Below are 16494 nucleotides of genomic sequence, written 5' to 3'. Positions count from 1 at the left end.
TTTTTATTTTGAGATGAGGTCTCACTAAGTTGCTGAGGCTGATCTTGAACTTGAGATCATCCCCTGCCTCATCCACTGAGTGCTTGTGCCACTGCCCCCAGGGGCTAGCGAATCCTTTAGGATATGAAGGGAGGATGTTTGCATGTGAATGGCTGGGAGCTCTTGGCTGTTGAAGACCGGCTCTCCCCTTGTGTGATGATGATTCTTTTGTGGGTGTCAGGGGGGGATCTTCTCTGCACGCGGCTTCACCTTCCCCTCCCTGCTCTGGTTATAGGTGGACACCTCCGCAAACGAGGATGTGGACAGCTGGAGGAGGACCGTGCAGGAGCTGCTTGCCAAGCTGCAGGAGGCTGAGCGGCAGCACCAGTCAGACCGCGCGGCTTTCGAGGTAGGGTTTGGGGTTGGGGGAAAGGTCCTCAAGGAGTAGGCAACTGGACGCACATGACAGTGTCGTTCTTGGCACGGACTTCATTATTTTTCCGGCTGGTGCCACCACCTGGAAAGGGGGTGCTTTGAGGCCTGGGGCACTTCCTGTCTGTTTTTACTTCTCTTGGACATTTACAGTGTTCATGGTCCGTAGTTCAAAGGTCAGATTTTAGCTGGGTACAGTGGCAAAGCTACTCGGGAGGCTGAGGCAGGAGGGTCACAAGTTCCAGGACAGGCTTTGCCACTTAGTGAGGCCTAGTCTCAAAATGAAAACTACACAGGAACTGCTGGTGACGCCGCTCAGTGGAGAGTACCTGGGCTTAACCCCACACAGCAGCAGCAAACCCAGGATCTGTGAGTAGTGAGAGCCCCTGGTATGGTTAGGGGGATGTGAGGTCTCCCACACTTTTTAGAGAATTCTTTCGAGTACAAAATGAGACACAGAGGGTGGTTTCTAACTACTCCTCGCAACTGTCAGCTGCTATTGTTCGTTTACAAATAAAGTGGTTTTATTTCAAAATGTGTTATGTGAGGACTAGATTCTGCCTGGGTGTTCCAGGAGCTGGTGGAAAGAGGAACGCCAGCCTGAACTCTGCTTTTCATAAAGTAAAAACAAGAGGGCAGGGCAGGGCTGGGCTCGGCGGCAGAGCATCGCCAGCACGTGTGAGGCCTGGGTCGACCCTCGGCACCTCAGAAAAACAAAAAGTGAAAGAAAGGAATTGCGTCAACTACAACTAAAAATAAATATTTCAAAAAAGAAACAAATAGATAAGGGTACTGTGTCCATCTACAACTAAAAAAAATTTTTTTTAAAGTTGAGGATAAGGAAAACAGGTACTGAGAATGATAAATTGCCTCAAGGTTAAAATCTTATTTGAGCAAGTTTTTTAACATCCTGTAGAGTCAAAGAGTCAAAAAACAAAGTTTTTTTCAACTTTGTCAAAAAGAGTCATGAAATACACTTCACATGTGGATTGTGTGAGGATTGTGTGATTGGGCAGTGTATACATAGGACACTTTATTATTCTAAAAGGTTTTTAGAAATATAAGCTCTGGTAAGCTGGCACAGCGGTGCACACCTGTGATCCTCGCTATTCAGAAGGCTAAGGTGAGGGATCAAAATAAAACAGAGTGAAAAGGGCTGAGGATGTAGCTCTTGGCAGAGCATTTGCGTAGCATGCATGGGGCGCTGGGTTCAATTCTAAGTGTGTACATATGAATACATGTGTACATATATTTAACACGTTTTCTCTCTTGGTGGTCGGTTTCAGCTTTTTCTATGGTAAGTGATTTGGTTTAGGGTAATGCTAAGAGTCGTTTGTGGTTCAGAACCATGCAGCCAAGGCTGGGATACACCTCTTGCCCAGCATGCCAGAGGCCCTGGTTCAATCCCCAGTACTGAAAATAAAATAAAATAAAGGCAGCCATGTGGTGAAGGCGTTTCAGCTTCCACAATCTGAGTGATTTGGTTGTTATGATCAGTTTGGTGACCTGCTTTTACCTACCTTTCCTGGGAAAAACAAAGCGGAGGAAGGAGAGGTTGAGGCTGCAGCTCTGACCAGATTGTGGATTTTGGGACGAAGCCTCTGCACTGAGAGGCCCCATGACCTTGTGGAAATTCCAGAAACACAGTATGGGTTTTGAACCTGCGGGCAGGGTCTGCTGCTCCTGAGCAAAAGTCCCAGAATCTGAGCCTAAAGCCGCAAGGCCCCTGCCAGCTGCTGCCAGCTGCTCTCAGATTTAGAAGAGGCTTGTTTTTTTCTTTTCTTTTCTTTAGTAGTACTAGAATTGAACCAGGGGAGTCACATACCCAGTCCTTCTGACTTTTTAGAGACGGGTCTCTCCAGTGTCCATGACTGGCCTCAGACTTGTGACCCTCCTGCCTCAGCCTCCTGAGCTGCTAGGCTTACAGCCTGCACGCACCACGCCTGGCTAGGAGGGACTCTTACTCTTCAGCCCCATGGTGCACGGTACCCACTTGTAATGGGAGGCGCTTCTGGGGCTGTCCCACTGTGGGGCTAGTTGGAACACTCACAACATCACACAGGTCCTGGCTGGAGCTACTGGACACATACAGAAGGAAGTCCGTAGTCTTTATGTTTTAGATACTTTCATGATTCTGTGGTGGGGGTTTGCGGTTGGGACCAGACCCTGTAAACACTTACCTGGGCATATGCCACGCTGGGTGCCGTTTTCCTTTCTTTCTTTCTCTTTTTGTGCTGCACTGGGGATAAACCCAGGGCCACTCTGCCACTCTGCTAAATCCCCTGGGGACGTTTTGCCTTTGTTATTGTTATTTTCTTTTTGAGACAGGGTCTCACTAAATTGCCGAGGCTGGCCTCAAACTTGTGATCCTCCTGCCTCAGCCTCCTGAGTTCCTGGGGTTACAGGTGTGTGCCACTGTGCCAGTACCTGACTGGGTGTAATTTTTATTACTGACATGAAAGGCGTTTGTGTTTAAGTGCCTGCCTATGGAGCCAACCTGTTTCAGGCTCACATGGATTACTTGAAGGCCTTTCTCAACTTTCCTAGTGAGTTGGCCTCTTGGTCTACACTTACCATAAAAATAAACAGCCATTAAACATGGGTTTCCTTGCTGTACGCAGTGGTGTGTGCCTGTAATCCCAGTAGCTTGGGAGGCTGAGGCAGGAGGATCACAAATTCAAAGCCTTGGCACTTAGTGAGGCCCTCAGCAATTTAGTAGACCCTGTCTCAAAGTAAAAAATAAAAGGGCTGGGGATGTGGCTTAGTGGCTAAGCGCCCTGTTTCAATCCCTGGTACCAAAAAACAACAGAAAAACATGAGTTTCTTGTTCTGCTGGCTTCTCACTGCGAGGACAGGTTTACAGTGAACTTGCTGTGCACAGGACTGGGGTGTAGTGTGGGCACATCCTCTCACACCTTCCTGTGCCCTACTTTCTCCTCGCTGAGCCGGACTCTGGGAGGAGCCGGACAATCTGGCTACTGTTTTCTCAGGGTAGGGCTAGGCCTTCTAGAGGTCACCTCCATTCTTCTTTACCAAATGATGAGGACTCAGTTGAAGTGGATGTGGGTACCTGGGTTTTAGGATCGCTCCTGTCGGTCCCTAGCTGGGCAATCTTGAATAGGGCCGTTGATCTTCACTTGTGAAAAGGGCAGAATGGGATTAATGGAACATCATTCTACTCCCAACCTATGGAGCCATCTGCAGGTGCAGGGTACCTGTGCGGCTCGAGGCCTGTGCCGGCACGGAGCCTGCAGGGCTCTCGGGAGCACACAGGAGAGTGCGCAGAGTCTGCTCGGTGCATGGGACAACAGCGTGTCCTGTGGGCTTCTTCCAAACGGATGTCTAAGGGAGAGTTCAGAGATCAGTAGGAGTTGGTGAGATGCAGGTGGAGAACTTTCTTCCTCATTCTAACAGTCTAAAATCCTGCTCTGTCCTTTCTAGACTGGCACTAGCCCTTCTAAATGCTGTGGTGGCCCTAGTTCCTAGGCTCTGAAATGTTGCTTGCCATGGGAATGAGGAAGAGTTGGGGAGAAAAGAAGGACACGGGCACATCCTTACGTGGATTATTTGCTTTTGAATTAGTAGGAAAGCCACAACATTGGAGCAAGCGCGGCTAGCATTGGAGGATTGGTGGGGATGTTAAAGTCAGCCATCTCAAAAGTGTCACTTGTGTCACTTTATTTATTTGGGTACTGGGGATTGAACCTAGTGACTTTACCATGAGGCACATCCCCATACCTTTTTAGTTTTTATTTTGATACAGGGTCTTATTAAGTTGCTTAGGGCTTTGGTAAGTTGCTGAGGCTGGCCTCAAACTTGTGATCCTCCTGCCTCAGCCTCTCAAGTTGCTGGGATTACAGGTGTGTGCCACTGTGCTCAGCTTTTTTTTTTTTTAAGTTTTTTTTTAATATTTATTTTTTAGTTGTAGTTGGACATAATACCTTTGTTTTATTTATTTTTATGTGGTGCTGAGGATCGAACCTAGGGCCCCCCTTTTTTTTTTTAAGTTTTTTTTTTTGGGTAATTTTATTTCTTCATTTTGTTTTATTCTATTTTTATGTTTATTTAATTTTATTTTGTAATACTGGGGATCGAATCCAGGGGCACTTTACCACTGGGCTACATCCCCAGCTTTATTTATTTTAAGACAGGTCTCTCTAAGTTGCCTTAATTTGTGATCCTCCTGCCTCGGCCTCCTGAGTATAAGTCCCTGCACCACTACACCCAGCCAAGAGTCACATTGGGTGGCACTCAGTGAACTGTGCTAGTGAGTCTTAGAGAGGGGTCAGTCCCTGAAGGTCCTCCAGGGGGTCCTGAGCAGGTTGGGGGGGGGGGCAGTGCACTCCCCATCGATGTCTGTCTCCCGCCACAGCTCCAGGGCCCCCGCCCCGCCCAGGTTCCTGGGTTCGTTTCTGGTGCTTTCATTTGTTTCCCCCCCCCCCCACCACCACTGAACACATGCCCTTCCTGTGTCAGGTCACACTCAGCCGGTACCAGCGAGAAGCAGAGCAGAGCAATGTGGCCCTTCAGAGAGAGGAGGACAGAGTGGAGCAGAAAGAAGCAGAAATCGGGGAGCTGCAGAGGCGCCTGCTGGGCATGGAGACGGTAATGGCTGGGTCTTGTTCTCAGGGCCTGGCCTGTGGGCTGGAGGGGCCAAGGATCGGCCAAGATGGCCGCTGAGCTCTCCTTTTCCCAAGCAGCTCCAAAAAAGCACATTTCACAGCTCTGACAGCCCCTTGAATACCCTTTGGCCTTTAAGGAATCGGACGGTCTTTTCCCTGTGGTGTTGGAGATGCAAGCAGGGCCTCGTGCGTGTTGGGCCACGTAGCCCAGGAAGGTTGTTCGTCACCTCCCTTCAGTTCCCGTCACTCGAGCTGAACCCATTTACACTTTAGCTGGGTTCACACAGAGCCCCCTACTAGATGGGCATCTGCTAGGTGCTCCTTTTGGGCTTTTGGAGACTGTTCCTGAGCAGTCACTTGATCTGGTTCTGCAGAGACTGGCCACCAGAGTGGCCAATGGGCTTGTCTAGTGTCGGGCCAGGTCCTTCCTCCGGGCGGCTGGGTGAGGCTGGGAAGTTTCTGTGTGCTGAGGGTGGGAAGGGTTCTCCCTGCCTGGGGAGGGCACCCATCAAACCAGCTTGGCCTGCTGCTCTCTGGCAGCTGGCCCAGGACCAGCAGGGGCTGAGTCCCAACCTTGGTGCCTGCTTACCCAGACCAGAGACTGTGCCATCTGCCCATGCTGGGTGTTCTTTCTTTGGCCCCCCAGGAGCATCAGGCCTTACTGGCCAAAGTCAGAGAAGGGGAGGTGGCCCTAGAGGAACTTCAGAGCAAGAACGCTGACTGCCAAGCAGAACAAGAAAAGTAAGAGCTGTTGTCCATGTGAAGTTGGGGAGCACAGGAGGGTGGGCCATGAGCCCGCAGCTCCCAGGGTGGCCAGGTCTGGGGAGGAAGCTGGTGCTGACGTCCGATCGTCCCTCCCTGACTCACAGTGTGCTTGCTCAGGTGGAGCCCCACCCCGGGAGATGCTATTTGGAAGGCTGCTGTCTGCTGGGATTTCATTTTCCATGGGGCCATCAATAACTTCAAAATTTTTTTAAGAAGAAAGGCTTTTTATCTAGATATCTATCTATGTAGATACCTGTCTGTTTTTGCAGTGCTGGGGATTGAACCCAGGGCCTGGTGCATGATAGGCAAGTGTTTTACCACTGAGCTGTGCCCACAGCCCAGTTGTTACAATTTTATAGCTTAGGTCGAGGAAGAGCTGGAAAAGCCCTGCTGTCATAGCCTCTCACTCCAGAGGGGATCCCACTGGATGTACCACTCCATGGTGTCCAACCCCCAAAGCAGAATCTGACTACTGCTCTCTGAGGGCCGAGTGACTTCCTTCTCAGCCATGCTGATGAGAGACAGGGTGAGCAGCTTCACGAGGATTTTCTGTTCCTGGAAGCAATTTAGGTAGAACCTGAGACCCACCTGTCCACTGGGGCGTGGAGGGAGTCATGGAGGTCTTTTTGTTGTTGTTGTTAAGTATGAGAGCGGAATGCATTCCAGTTCTCATTGCACACATAGAGCACAGTTTTCCGTATCTCTGGTTGTACACAAAGTCTATTCACACCAATTCGTGTCTTCATACAGGTACTGAGGGTAATGATGTCTGTCTCATTCCACCAACGGAGGTCTTTTTCACCTCCAAGGTTAGAGGGTTTTGCAAATTCCCTCTGATCAGAGGAGAAAAGAAGCTTCAGAGCGATGAAAGGGAAAAGAATATGCCTTCCAAATCTTCAGGAATTTGGAAATTATTTATGCCATTGACAATAAATAAGATCTCAAATGATAAATAAGATTTAACATCAGCATATTGGGTATGATCTTCATTGTATAAGATGGACAGTTTTGTAGTTGAGCAGACATTACCTAGAGGGCCTTGTGAGGGAGTTCAGGGTTAACGGCACAGGCAGAACCGCTCAGCCTTAAGGAGGCCTTTTCTCTTCCTCTTTTTTAAAAAAATTTTTTAGTTGTCGATGGACCTTTATTTTATGTATTTATTTTATGCGGTGCTGAGGCTGGAACCCAGGGCCTCCCACGTGCCAGGCGAGTGCTCTGCCTCTGAGCCCCAGCCCAGCCTCCCTTTTCTCTTCTCTTGGACAACTTAGGTTTGTCCCTCCTGGAAGGAAACTGTAGGCGACTTATTGTAGCCTCCTTTCTCATTTGACTTTATATCAGAATGACTTTTAAATTATAATTGGCCCTCTGTATCCACATGTGCAGATTCAACCAACTGGGGATTGAAAACGTTCAAGGGGAGGGGCTGGGCTGAGGCTCGGTGGCGGAGCCCTTGCCTAGCATGCCTGAGACACCAGTTTTGATCCCCGGCCCCACATAAAAATGAAAACAAATGAAATAAAGATACTGTGTTCATCTACAACTAAAAAAAATAATAAAAAAACTAAAGTAGAAAAAAAATGTTCAGGGGGATAAAAATGGCATCTGTACTAAATCTGTGCAAACTTTTTTCTAGTCGTTGTTACCAAAACAGTACAGCATAACAACCAATTAGCTAACATTTACATATGTTGTTATAAGTGGTCTAGAGATGATTTATAGTATTCAGAAGAATATGCAGAGGTTATGTAGATACCTCATTTGATCTAAGGAACTTGAGTATTCCTGGGCTTCCCGGAACCAATCCTCTTGGATACTGGGGAATGACTGTATTCAGTACTCCTTCTTTCTTTGTGTTTGAGGCATTCATAGAGAGACCAAGAGAGGGGAGGAATAAGAAACAAAAAAGACTGATTATCCCAAATCTAGGCTTGGAAATAGTAATCAATAAATAGCTATGCATCTTTTTTTTTTTTTTTTTGGTACTGGAAATTGATTGAACCCAGGGGTACTCTTCCACAAGCTATATCCCAGTATTTTTTTTTTAATTTTTTTATTTGAGACAGAGTCTTGCTGTTATTGAGGCTAGCTTTGAACTTGCGATTCTCCTGCGTGAGCCTGTTTAATCATGGGATTACAGGTGATAGCCATGCATTCTAAATGCTGGTTTTCTAAATAAAAGGAGACTGAGAAATAGGGCATTGCAGAGCTGAGGGTGGAGATTAGAAGTTTAGGAAGGATGTGGGATGGCTCAGGTTGTATCTACCCCACCCAACCCTGAGTACTGCCCACTGTCTAGCAGCATGTGCTTGTCAGTTTTTTCAAGCAGAACTGGGAGTAACTGGTAAGAGCAGCTCTTTAGGGATCTAAACCTGACTAAAGGAAAACTGTTTCTCTTCTCATGACACTTCTGACTGCAAATGTGTAGGTTTGCACACCAGCAATTCTCCACTTCTCTGTCGACATAAACTGAGTACCCTACGAACTTAATTCAACCTGAGACTGACTGCCCAGAGTCAGTGTAGACCTCATTAGCCTACAAAAGACACTTTAATCATTCCTGGAGATCCTAAGCGTCTTTTCAGGAACTAGAAACAAAAACCAAATATTAAAACACACCTCTACTATCATTCCTCTAGTTAGGAAATTAGAAGAGTTTAGGAATTCTCTGTCAAGAACTGGGGCCAGGGTCAGGGTTATGGCTCAGCAGTAGAGTGCTCGCCTAACACACGCAAGGCCCTGGGTTCAAGCCTCAGCACCACATGAAAATAAGTAAATAAAATAAAGGTATAAAAATTAAAAAAAAAAATAAAGAACTGGGGACAAGGACCAAATATATATTTCTTATTAGGGAACTTGGCTCAGTTTCCTTAGAATGCAAAGGAAGCAACAGTGGTTTAGGAATCAGGAGATTTAGAATAGAGGCTTTTAAGTATCCTTAAATCCTGCCAATCCCTAAGGAGCAAATGCCAAATGCCTTCTTTGATATAAGGGTGGGCAACTCAAAAAAGAGCAGGGAGGAACAGCATGAGAAGAAGATTACCACTAAATAGGGACGAGAGGTGGGAGGGAATGGGAAAGAGAAGGGGAATGGCACGGAAGATGGAAGGAGACCCTCATTGTTGTGCAAAATTACATATAAGATGGTGTGAGGGGGAAGAAAAAAAAAAGAGAGAAAAGTGTCACAGTAGATTGGGTAGAGAGAGGTGATGGGAGGGGAGGGGAGGGGAGGGGAGGGGAGGGGGGATAGGAAAGGCAGCGGGATACAACAGACACTAGTATGGCTGTATGTATAAACGTGGCTGTATAACCAATGTGATCCTGCAATCTGTACACGTGGAAAAATAAGAATTCACACCCCATTTGAATCAAATATATGATATGTCAAGATCATTGTAATGTTTTGAGCAGCTAATAAAAAAATTTAAAAGAAAAAGTATCCTTAAATCCTGTCTCCCTCCTGATACAAAATTCCTGCCAGTTTCATGGCACTGAATATAGAAATTCCAGTTCTAGATGGGCACAGTGGTATACAGCTATGATCTCAGTGGTTCAGGAAGCTGAGGCAGAAGGATTGTGAGTTTGAGACCAGCCTCAGCAACTTAATGAGAGCCTGTCTCGAAATAAAATAAGAAGGGCTTGGGGTGAAATTCAGTGTTAAAGCACCTCTGGGTCAAACCCCAGGACGCATAAAGAAAAAGAAATCCCAGTTCGTATGTAAAGCTTCCCAGTAATGAGGGACTTATTACACGTCAGGCAGTTCACTCCGTGACAGCTTCTATACTGAGAATTTTTCCTGTATTAATATAAAAACCACCTCCCAGGAACGTCTGTCTACTTGTCGGGTCTAATTTTACCCTCTAGAGCTATCCAGAATGACTTATCCCTTCTAGCCTGTCTGAACTACACTTTCCTTATTTGAACTAGATGATCTGATTGTGCTTCTAATGTGATGTTCTAAGGTGTCTAATCACCTATCCTTTAGGGCAAACTGCTGGGGAAATCAGAGGGAATCACACTTGGTGGGAACCTCCCAAGTTCAAGTTCAGTCTCCTCTTCTGTCACTGGCATCTTTTCCCCCTTGCCTCAGGCTTCTGGTCTTTATTCCCAGGGTTGCCACCCTGGAAAAGGAAGTGGCTGGGCTGCGGGAGAAGATCCACCACTTGGACGACATGCTCAAGAGCCAGCAGCGGAAAGTCCGGCAAATGATTGAGCAGGTGAGCAGAGCTAGACCTCAACCTGCCCTGGGTTTTCCCTAAGTCTGTGCTTTTAGTTATTTATTCTCCTGGGTAGCTTGGCTCAGATTCATGTATTTCTCATAAAAAATTTATATCTGCCAATTACTAGGGTTTGAGTTGTTGGGATTTACTTTCCTTCTACTTGTTTTGGCCATTTGGATATTGCTATCCAATGGGAAAGGAAGGAAAAGGTCTTTCTCCCTTATCCTTTGAAGAGTGCTGGAAAATGAGTAATTGAGCCATAATAAACCCAGTTGTCTCTGTGCAGATCATCAGCCTTTGTCCCTTACTGTGCTGAGCTTTAGGGTAGCACCTCCAGATGTGCCAGTTTGTAGAACTGTTTTGAGAGAATTTAAGAATTGAGCTGGGTGCTGGTGGCACACACGTATAATCCCAGCCACTTGGGAAGCTGAGGAAGGAGGATTAGAAGTTCAAGTCCAGCCTGGGAAACTCAGTGAGACCCTGTCTCAAAATAAAAATATAAAGGTGCTAGGGATGTAGCTCGGTGGTAAGCCATCCTTGGGTTTAATCCCCAGTACTAAAACACACACACACACACACACACACACACCCCTAGTCGGGAGGTCCTGCTTCCTTCATGTCAGTGTCACTTCTTTTGTTCTGCTGTCTCCCTGTCTAGAACAGGTATTGGGTATTGTTATGCAGTTAAGCACTCAATTTTTTTTTCCTTTTTTTTTTTTTTTGGTGATACTGGAGTTTGAACCAGGGCCTTGTACATGCTAGGCAAGTACCCTACTACTGGCCTATATCCCCAGCCCTTTTTATTTTTTAATTTTTTCATGAAATATATTTTTTAGTTGTTGATGGACCTTTATTTATTTATATGCAGTGCTGAGAATCGAACCCAGTGTCTCACACATGCTAGGCAAGTGCTTTACCACTGAGCCACGACCCACCCCCTAATTTTTTCATTTTGAGACGGATCTTGCAGTTGCCCAGGCTGGCCTTGAACTTGTAATCCTCTTGCCTCAGCCTCCCAAGTATCTGGGATTAAGGTATACACCACAACCTTCCTAATAAATGTTTCTCAAATGAATAAATAATTTGTATTTTCCAGAGCCAAATGGAATAGAGTATATATTAATGTATTTTGGATTATCAGAGTGATGTGCCCCTCATACTTCCCAAGTCACTCAAGAGTTGCACAGGGCTGGGGTTGTGGCTTGGGCTGGGGCAGGGGCTCAGTGGTAGAGTGCTCGCCTAGCATGTGCGAGGCCCTGGGTTCGATCCTCAGCACCACATAAAAATAAGTAAATAAAATCAAAGTATCATGTCCAACTATAACTAAAAAATAAATATTAAAAAAAAAAAAAGAGTTGCACAGCCCTCCTTTCATCTCTGCTGGCGTCCCCAGTAGATGGGGTGCAGTTTGGTGTAATGAGTCATTGCAAAAGGAGCTCCAGTGTCTCCTACATCTTTGCAGCTCCAGAATTCAAAGGCTGTGATCCAGTCTAAGGATGCCACTATCCAGGAGCTCCAGGAGAAGGTCGCCTATCTGGAGGCAGAGGTCTGTGTACTGGGCAGCTCCAGCTGCAAACAGGGCTCTCGACGGAGGGAGCAGTGGTGGGAGGGGTCTTGCTGCTGTCTAGCTGCTGCTTAGCAGAGAGCCATATCCGTGATGGTTGCTTGGGGTCATTGTTTGAAAACCTTTAGGGACTTGCTGGCAATGGTAAGACCAGCCCCTGCCCTCAAGGAACATAATATTATCGTGCAAGTCACCTGCCAGGGAAACCTCTGACTGTCTGGACTTCAGAGGTCTGGCAGTGGAGCCGGGCTTTGAAGGAGGAGGAGGCCTTCCATAGTTGGAGTCTTCTCATGGCTGAGGTCATGAGGTCAGTTGGCTAAGGGGCTGTCTTCCTAGTCTGACTTCTGCTTTGCTACAGAGCCCTTCCTGTCCGCTGACCACCTGAAGATCATTTTGCATCCACTGTGTAATGATTCTTGTAGTGGGGGAGACAAATGGAGACAGGTTGTTATCGTTAGTGAGTTTGTAGTCTATAGAGTTAGAGACAAAAATACATTAAAAAAAAAAAAAAAGAATACTTAGTAGGATAGTATAGAGATAGAGACCCATGAAATCACAACTGGCGTCAAGAAGCTACACACAGGAAATATGTACAGAGAAGATACGGGAATGATTGCACAGTTACTGAGAAACAGGTGTTGGAATGCAGTGACAGGAATGAGGGGAGAAAGGAGGTGGGGTGCATGGTAGGGGTGCGGCAAGAGCAGCGGAGACAGAGGTAGAGAGACCAGAAGGAGCTAGCTAACTGTGACACACGGCAAGCCAGAGAAGGGCCACTGTGACCCCAGAGCCTGTGTTGCAGAATTTAGAGATGCACGACCGGATGGAACACCTGATAGAGAAGCAGATCAGCCACGGCAACTTCAGCACCCAGACCCGGGCCAAGACCGAGAACCTGGGCAGGTGAGCGCCTATGTGGGCCCAGGTCGGGAGGGGGAATGAAGGGTCAGGCCTGTGCAAAACCTTTGGTACTAAGGCAAGGACAAGGCTCTTGAAATTGAACTTTGCTCTCTCAGTCTCTGATCTGACCCATTTTCTAGCCTATTTAGAATAAAGCCCGATATCAGGAAGCCAGGAAGGTCCATGGGTGGATTCTAGAGGTGAATGAGCCTCCTGAGATTGCATGCAAAGTTTATTAGTAATATTTGCATATTATAAATATGTATGTTAATATTGGTATATTTTAAGAGAGGGTCTTTATAGAGATTCACAAAAGGGCCCAAAGTACTGAAAAAATCAAGAATCATGGATATATCCATTTCTTGGATTTTTTTTTAAATACTTATTTTTTAGTTTAAAGTGGATGCAGTATCTTTATTTTATATTTATGTGGTGCTGAGGATCGAACTCAGTGCCTCGTGCATGCCAGGCGAGCACTCCACCACTAAGCCACAACCCCAGCCCATTTCTCAGATTTTAACTGTCTTTATCTTTTGGGGGGGTGGGAGATATTGGGGATTGAACCCAGGGGTGCTCTACCACTGAGCTATATCCCCAGCCCTAGTTTGTATTTTATTTAGAGACAGGGTCTCACTGAGTTGTTTAGCGCCTCACTTTTGCTGAGGCTGGCTTTGAACTCACAACCCTCCTGCATCAGCCTCCCGAGCTGCCGGGATGACAGGCATGCACCACTGTGCTGGGTTTTTTTGTTTTTTTGTTTGTTTGTTTTTTAATTTTGAGACAGGATCTTGCTAAGTTGCTGAGGCTAACCTCAAACTTGGGGTTCTCCTACCTCAGCTTTCTGAGTCCTTGAGATTATAGGTATTTGCCACCACACCTGGCTGCCCCTGTCTTTTCATCCCCATGTCACCAGACACATGTATCATGCCCTAAATCTTCTCTTAGATGTTTCTAAAACTTACTGTTTCAAAGCACTTGAAACTCAGGAGATCTCCAGCACTGAAGTGCAAGATTCCAGAGGCAGATGTGGGTGGGAGGCCATGTGCGGGGAGGGCAGCAATGTGCACTCATTGTCTCCAACTTTGTTTTCAGTGTTAGGATATCCAAGCCCCCCAGCCCTAAGCCCATGCCTCTGATCCGGGTGGTGGAAACCTGAGCTCCAGGAGATGGATGTTGCCACTGCTGCCACCTGTCACCTGCGGAGAAGCCCACCTTCCCTGTAGGCTGTTAACATTGACTTTGACTTCATTCATGACTGTTTCCTGGCTACACCCAGGACGTGGGGCGTGTGTGCTTCACTGTCCCCAAGCTCTTGTCCTCTGTTTGCTGGGCAGACGGAGCATGAGCACCTCCTCTGGGCCCTGCGGCCCCTTGGAAGACTTATCTTGCTAGCAGGAGCTAGGGCGATATCCTTATTCCTCTAGTCATTATTTTCTCTGTAGCAGAGCCTCTCTCTGTATACTGGAGTCCAGCAGCACCAGAAGCCAGGGCCCTCATCGGTTCGGGATGAGGTATAAGATTTGTCTCAACACTAAAAGTTGGAGGCCCAGATGTCCAGAGTGACTGGGGCATGTCCTGGAGGAATGAAGTTCCTCTGCAAACAGCTCAGTTCTTAGCAACTAACTGTTTGTTTTCTCCTTGCTCCACCCTCAGCCCATGTGGACCTGGGCGTCCTTCAGACAGTTGGGCCACCTGCTGAGGCCTGGTTAGTCAGAGAACCTAACTTTGACTGGACAGCCTTGTTTTTCTGGGGACAAGGGAGTAGCTAAAGCAACAGGACTCTGTAGGACTGCAGGAAGTTATTTTCGGCTTCTCTGTTGTGCAAGCGCCTGGGCTCTCTCGGGTCTTCCCCCGAGGCACACTGCAGGGCACGCCTCAGCCTCTCTGACCGGCGCCTCATAGCTGTGTTTTCACTGAATTATGTCAGTCCCAGCAAAACCCTCGTTGTATTTATTTGCTAAGTTATTGGTGTTTCTGGTTACATCTCATCATTGATTTAATACCAAAGTCCTGTGGCCTTCTCTTTGGGGTGTTTGAATTTACTTGAAACTTGAAAGAATGTTCCCCTCGGCCTTGCTGAGTTCAGAATGGGTGGTGATGGATCTTACTTGCCTTCTGCCACCTGCTTCTTCTCCCTTTTTCCTCCAAGCTTGGTCTGTACTCAGGAAGGCAGGTGCACTTTCCCTAGGCTCGGGGTCGGCTGTGTTGCTTGGAGGAACAGGGGGATCAGGACTCTTTCAGAGCAGGGGTGGGTTCTCCCCCGGCCCCTCTGAAGGGCTCTGCTTTATAATTGTCTTTAAGCCTGGTTCTGAATGACCCTATAGCTCATCATGTTTCCTTTAGGACTTTCCTGCAGCCCTAAGAAGTATATAATCATAAGAGTGTGATGCATTAGGAAACAGAACTTAAAATAAATATGGATTAAGTCTTAGGTTCTACTTGGCTCACAATCAGATCAGGACTGGGTTCATGTTCTGGCTTTGTTAGTGGTGTCTGGGACTCCAGGCAGTCCCCTCATCTGTGAGATGACAGTGCTGGGCCAGGTGATCTCCATGTCCCTCCAGTTCTCATATTTTTTCCCCTGTGGCATATGCTTTGTATGGTGAGCTTAATAAATTATGTTAATATGTCTCTTTAACCTCTTGGTCTGGTTTCCTTTTTACTTTTGGGGGAAGATGAAAGAGCGTAATTTAGGGCCTGGGGATGTAGCCTAACAGCGGAGTGCCCAATAGCACGCATGAGGCCCTGGGCTCAATCCCCAGTATCGGGGGGACTCAAGCATCATTTTAGTGCCTCTTAAAGATGGGCGCCTGTTGTTCACATCTGAGAGGTGTGGTCCAAATGTCCCAGCACTGTGGTATGAGGACGCTGTGGCCACCAGAGGAGTTAGAAGCAGACCAACTCTGCAGTTGAGTCCCCATCACAGAAGGTGGCCCCTACCTTTAGTTTTGACCCTGTCTTAGGCAGAAGCCTGTGGATTCCTAAGCTTGGCCACTCTGTGTCCTCCTCATTTGGAAAAGAGCTGGTTGGAGGTAGAGGTGTTGAGATGACATAGAGATATGCCAGTCAGCCCAGGAGGGAAATGAGCAATTCCACGTCCTTGGCAGAAAGGAAAAACACCCCACAGAAATGCTGACTGCAGCTGTTCAAGGATTGAGTTTCTGACTGTCTCTGGGCATCATCCAATTAGTCCAATGTTTTTTTTTTTTTTTTTTTTTCTTTCTGCCAAAAAGGCAGTCAACAGCAGGGCTAATTGGGGACATAGCTGAATTTACATGACCCCTCTCTGGGCCAAAGAAACCGGAAACACCAATCCCCATTTCCTGCCCTATTTCATTCTAGTCCCCTCTAATCCTTCGGTGGAGAGTGTGACTTTTCCTCCTATTACTTTTCCTCCCCTTCTGCTTCCCTGCTAATTCTCACTACAGGTTTCACAATGCACCAGAAACCCTCCACGGACCTGGATCTGTGTTCTGACAGCTGGGTCTCTTCTTTTGGCATGGGTCTATCTAGACTGTGCTTGTCTCAGAATACTAACAGGGTGGAAGCAGGGAGGGGTTGGTCACGGTGCCAAGAAGACTGGCCCGGCTGGAGGAGTGGGAGGGGAGCGAGTGTGCTGCCCTGCAGGAGAGGAGGCTCTCCAAGGGGCCTCCTGGGCTTGGTGGGAGGGGCGGGGATTGGGGTTAGAGACAGTAAAATGGTCTGGAGCCTGGAACTAGTGCTCTAAGAGAGTCCTGGGACAGAAAAGTACCTCTGGTGTTTGTTTCCCAGAGTTTAGACACCACTGTCAAAAGGAAGGGGGGCTTGCTGAGGGGATGAGGAGGGTTTGTGGAAGAGGAAGCAGCCATGGAAAGCTAGTTGATACGTTGGTGATCTTTTCAGTTAAAGGTGGAGGTGGGTGGGCGGCTCAGGAGAAGGTGCTCAGGGCCTGAGAGAGTGGTGAGTAGGCTGCTCCTGGCTGCTGAGGCCCGTTTATTGCCTGTGTTTTGTCATTTTTTAAAGCCAGTTCCTCTGT

At 47.3% G+C, this 16494-nt stretch overlaps 1 protein-coding gene across 4 annotated transcripts in view; it reads left to right on the top strand.

Moving 5' to 3' along the window:
* Positions 1–15117, top strand: part of Tuft1 (tuftelin 1) — a 42364-nt gene extending 27247 nt beyond the window's left edge. For all 4 annotated transcript variants that reach the window (XM_046421948.2, XM_046421947.2, XM_046421946.2 and 1 more), the window contains 7 exons: positions 275–388; positions 4888–5016; positions 5680–5774; positions 9907–10012; positions 11478–11561; positions 12382–12482; positions 13572–15117. In XM_046421948.2, the coding sequence (XP_046277904.1) occupies positions 275–388; positions 4888–5016; positions 5680–5774; positions 9907–10012; positions 11478–11561; positions 12382–12482; positions 13572–13635 (693 nt within the window). In that variant the 3' untranslated portion in view covers positions 13636–15117. The remainder of the gene's footprint in view (positions 1–274; positions 389–4887; positions 5017–5679; positions 5775–9906; positions 10013–11477; positions 11562–12381; positions 12483–13571) is intronic.
* Positions 15118–16494: the final 1377 nt, after the last annotated feature.

This window comes from Marmota monax, unplaced genomic scaffold (genome assembly GCF_021218885.2).
Source record: "Marmota monax isolate L192 unplaced genomic scaffold, Marmota_monax_Labrador192_F-V1.1 WCK01_AAM20220418_F8-fsc00108, whole genome shotgun sequence".
NCBI classification, from domain to species: domain Eukaryota; kingdom Metazoa; phylum Chordata; class Mammalia; order Rodentia; family Sciuridae; genus Marmota; species Marmota monax.
Note: the sequence above shows the minus strand (reverse complement) of the source record. Positions and strands in the feature narration are given on the sequence as shown.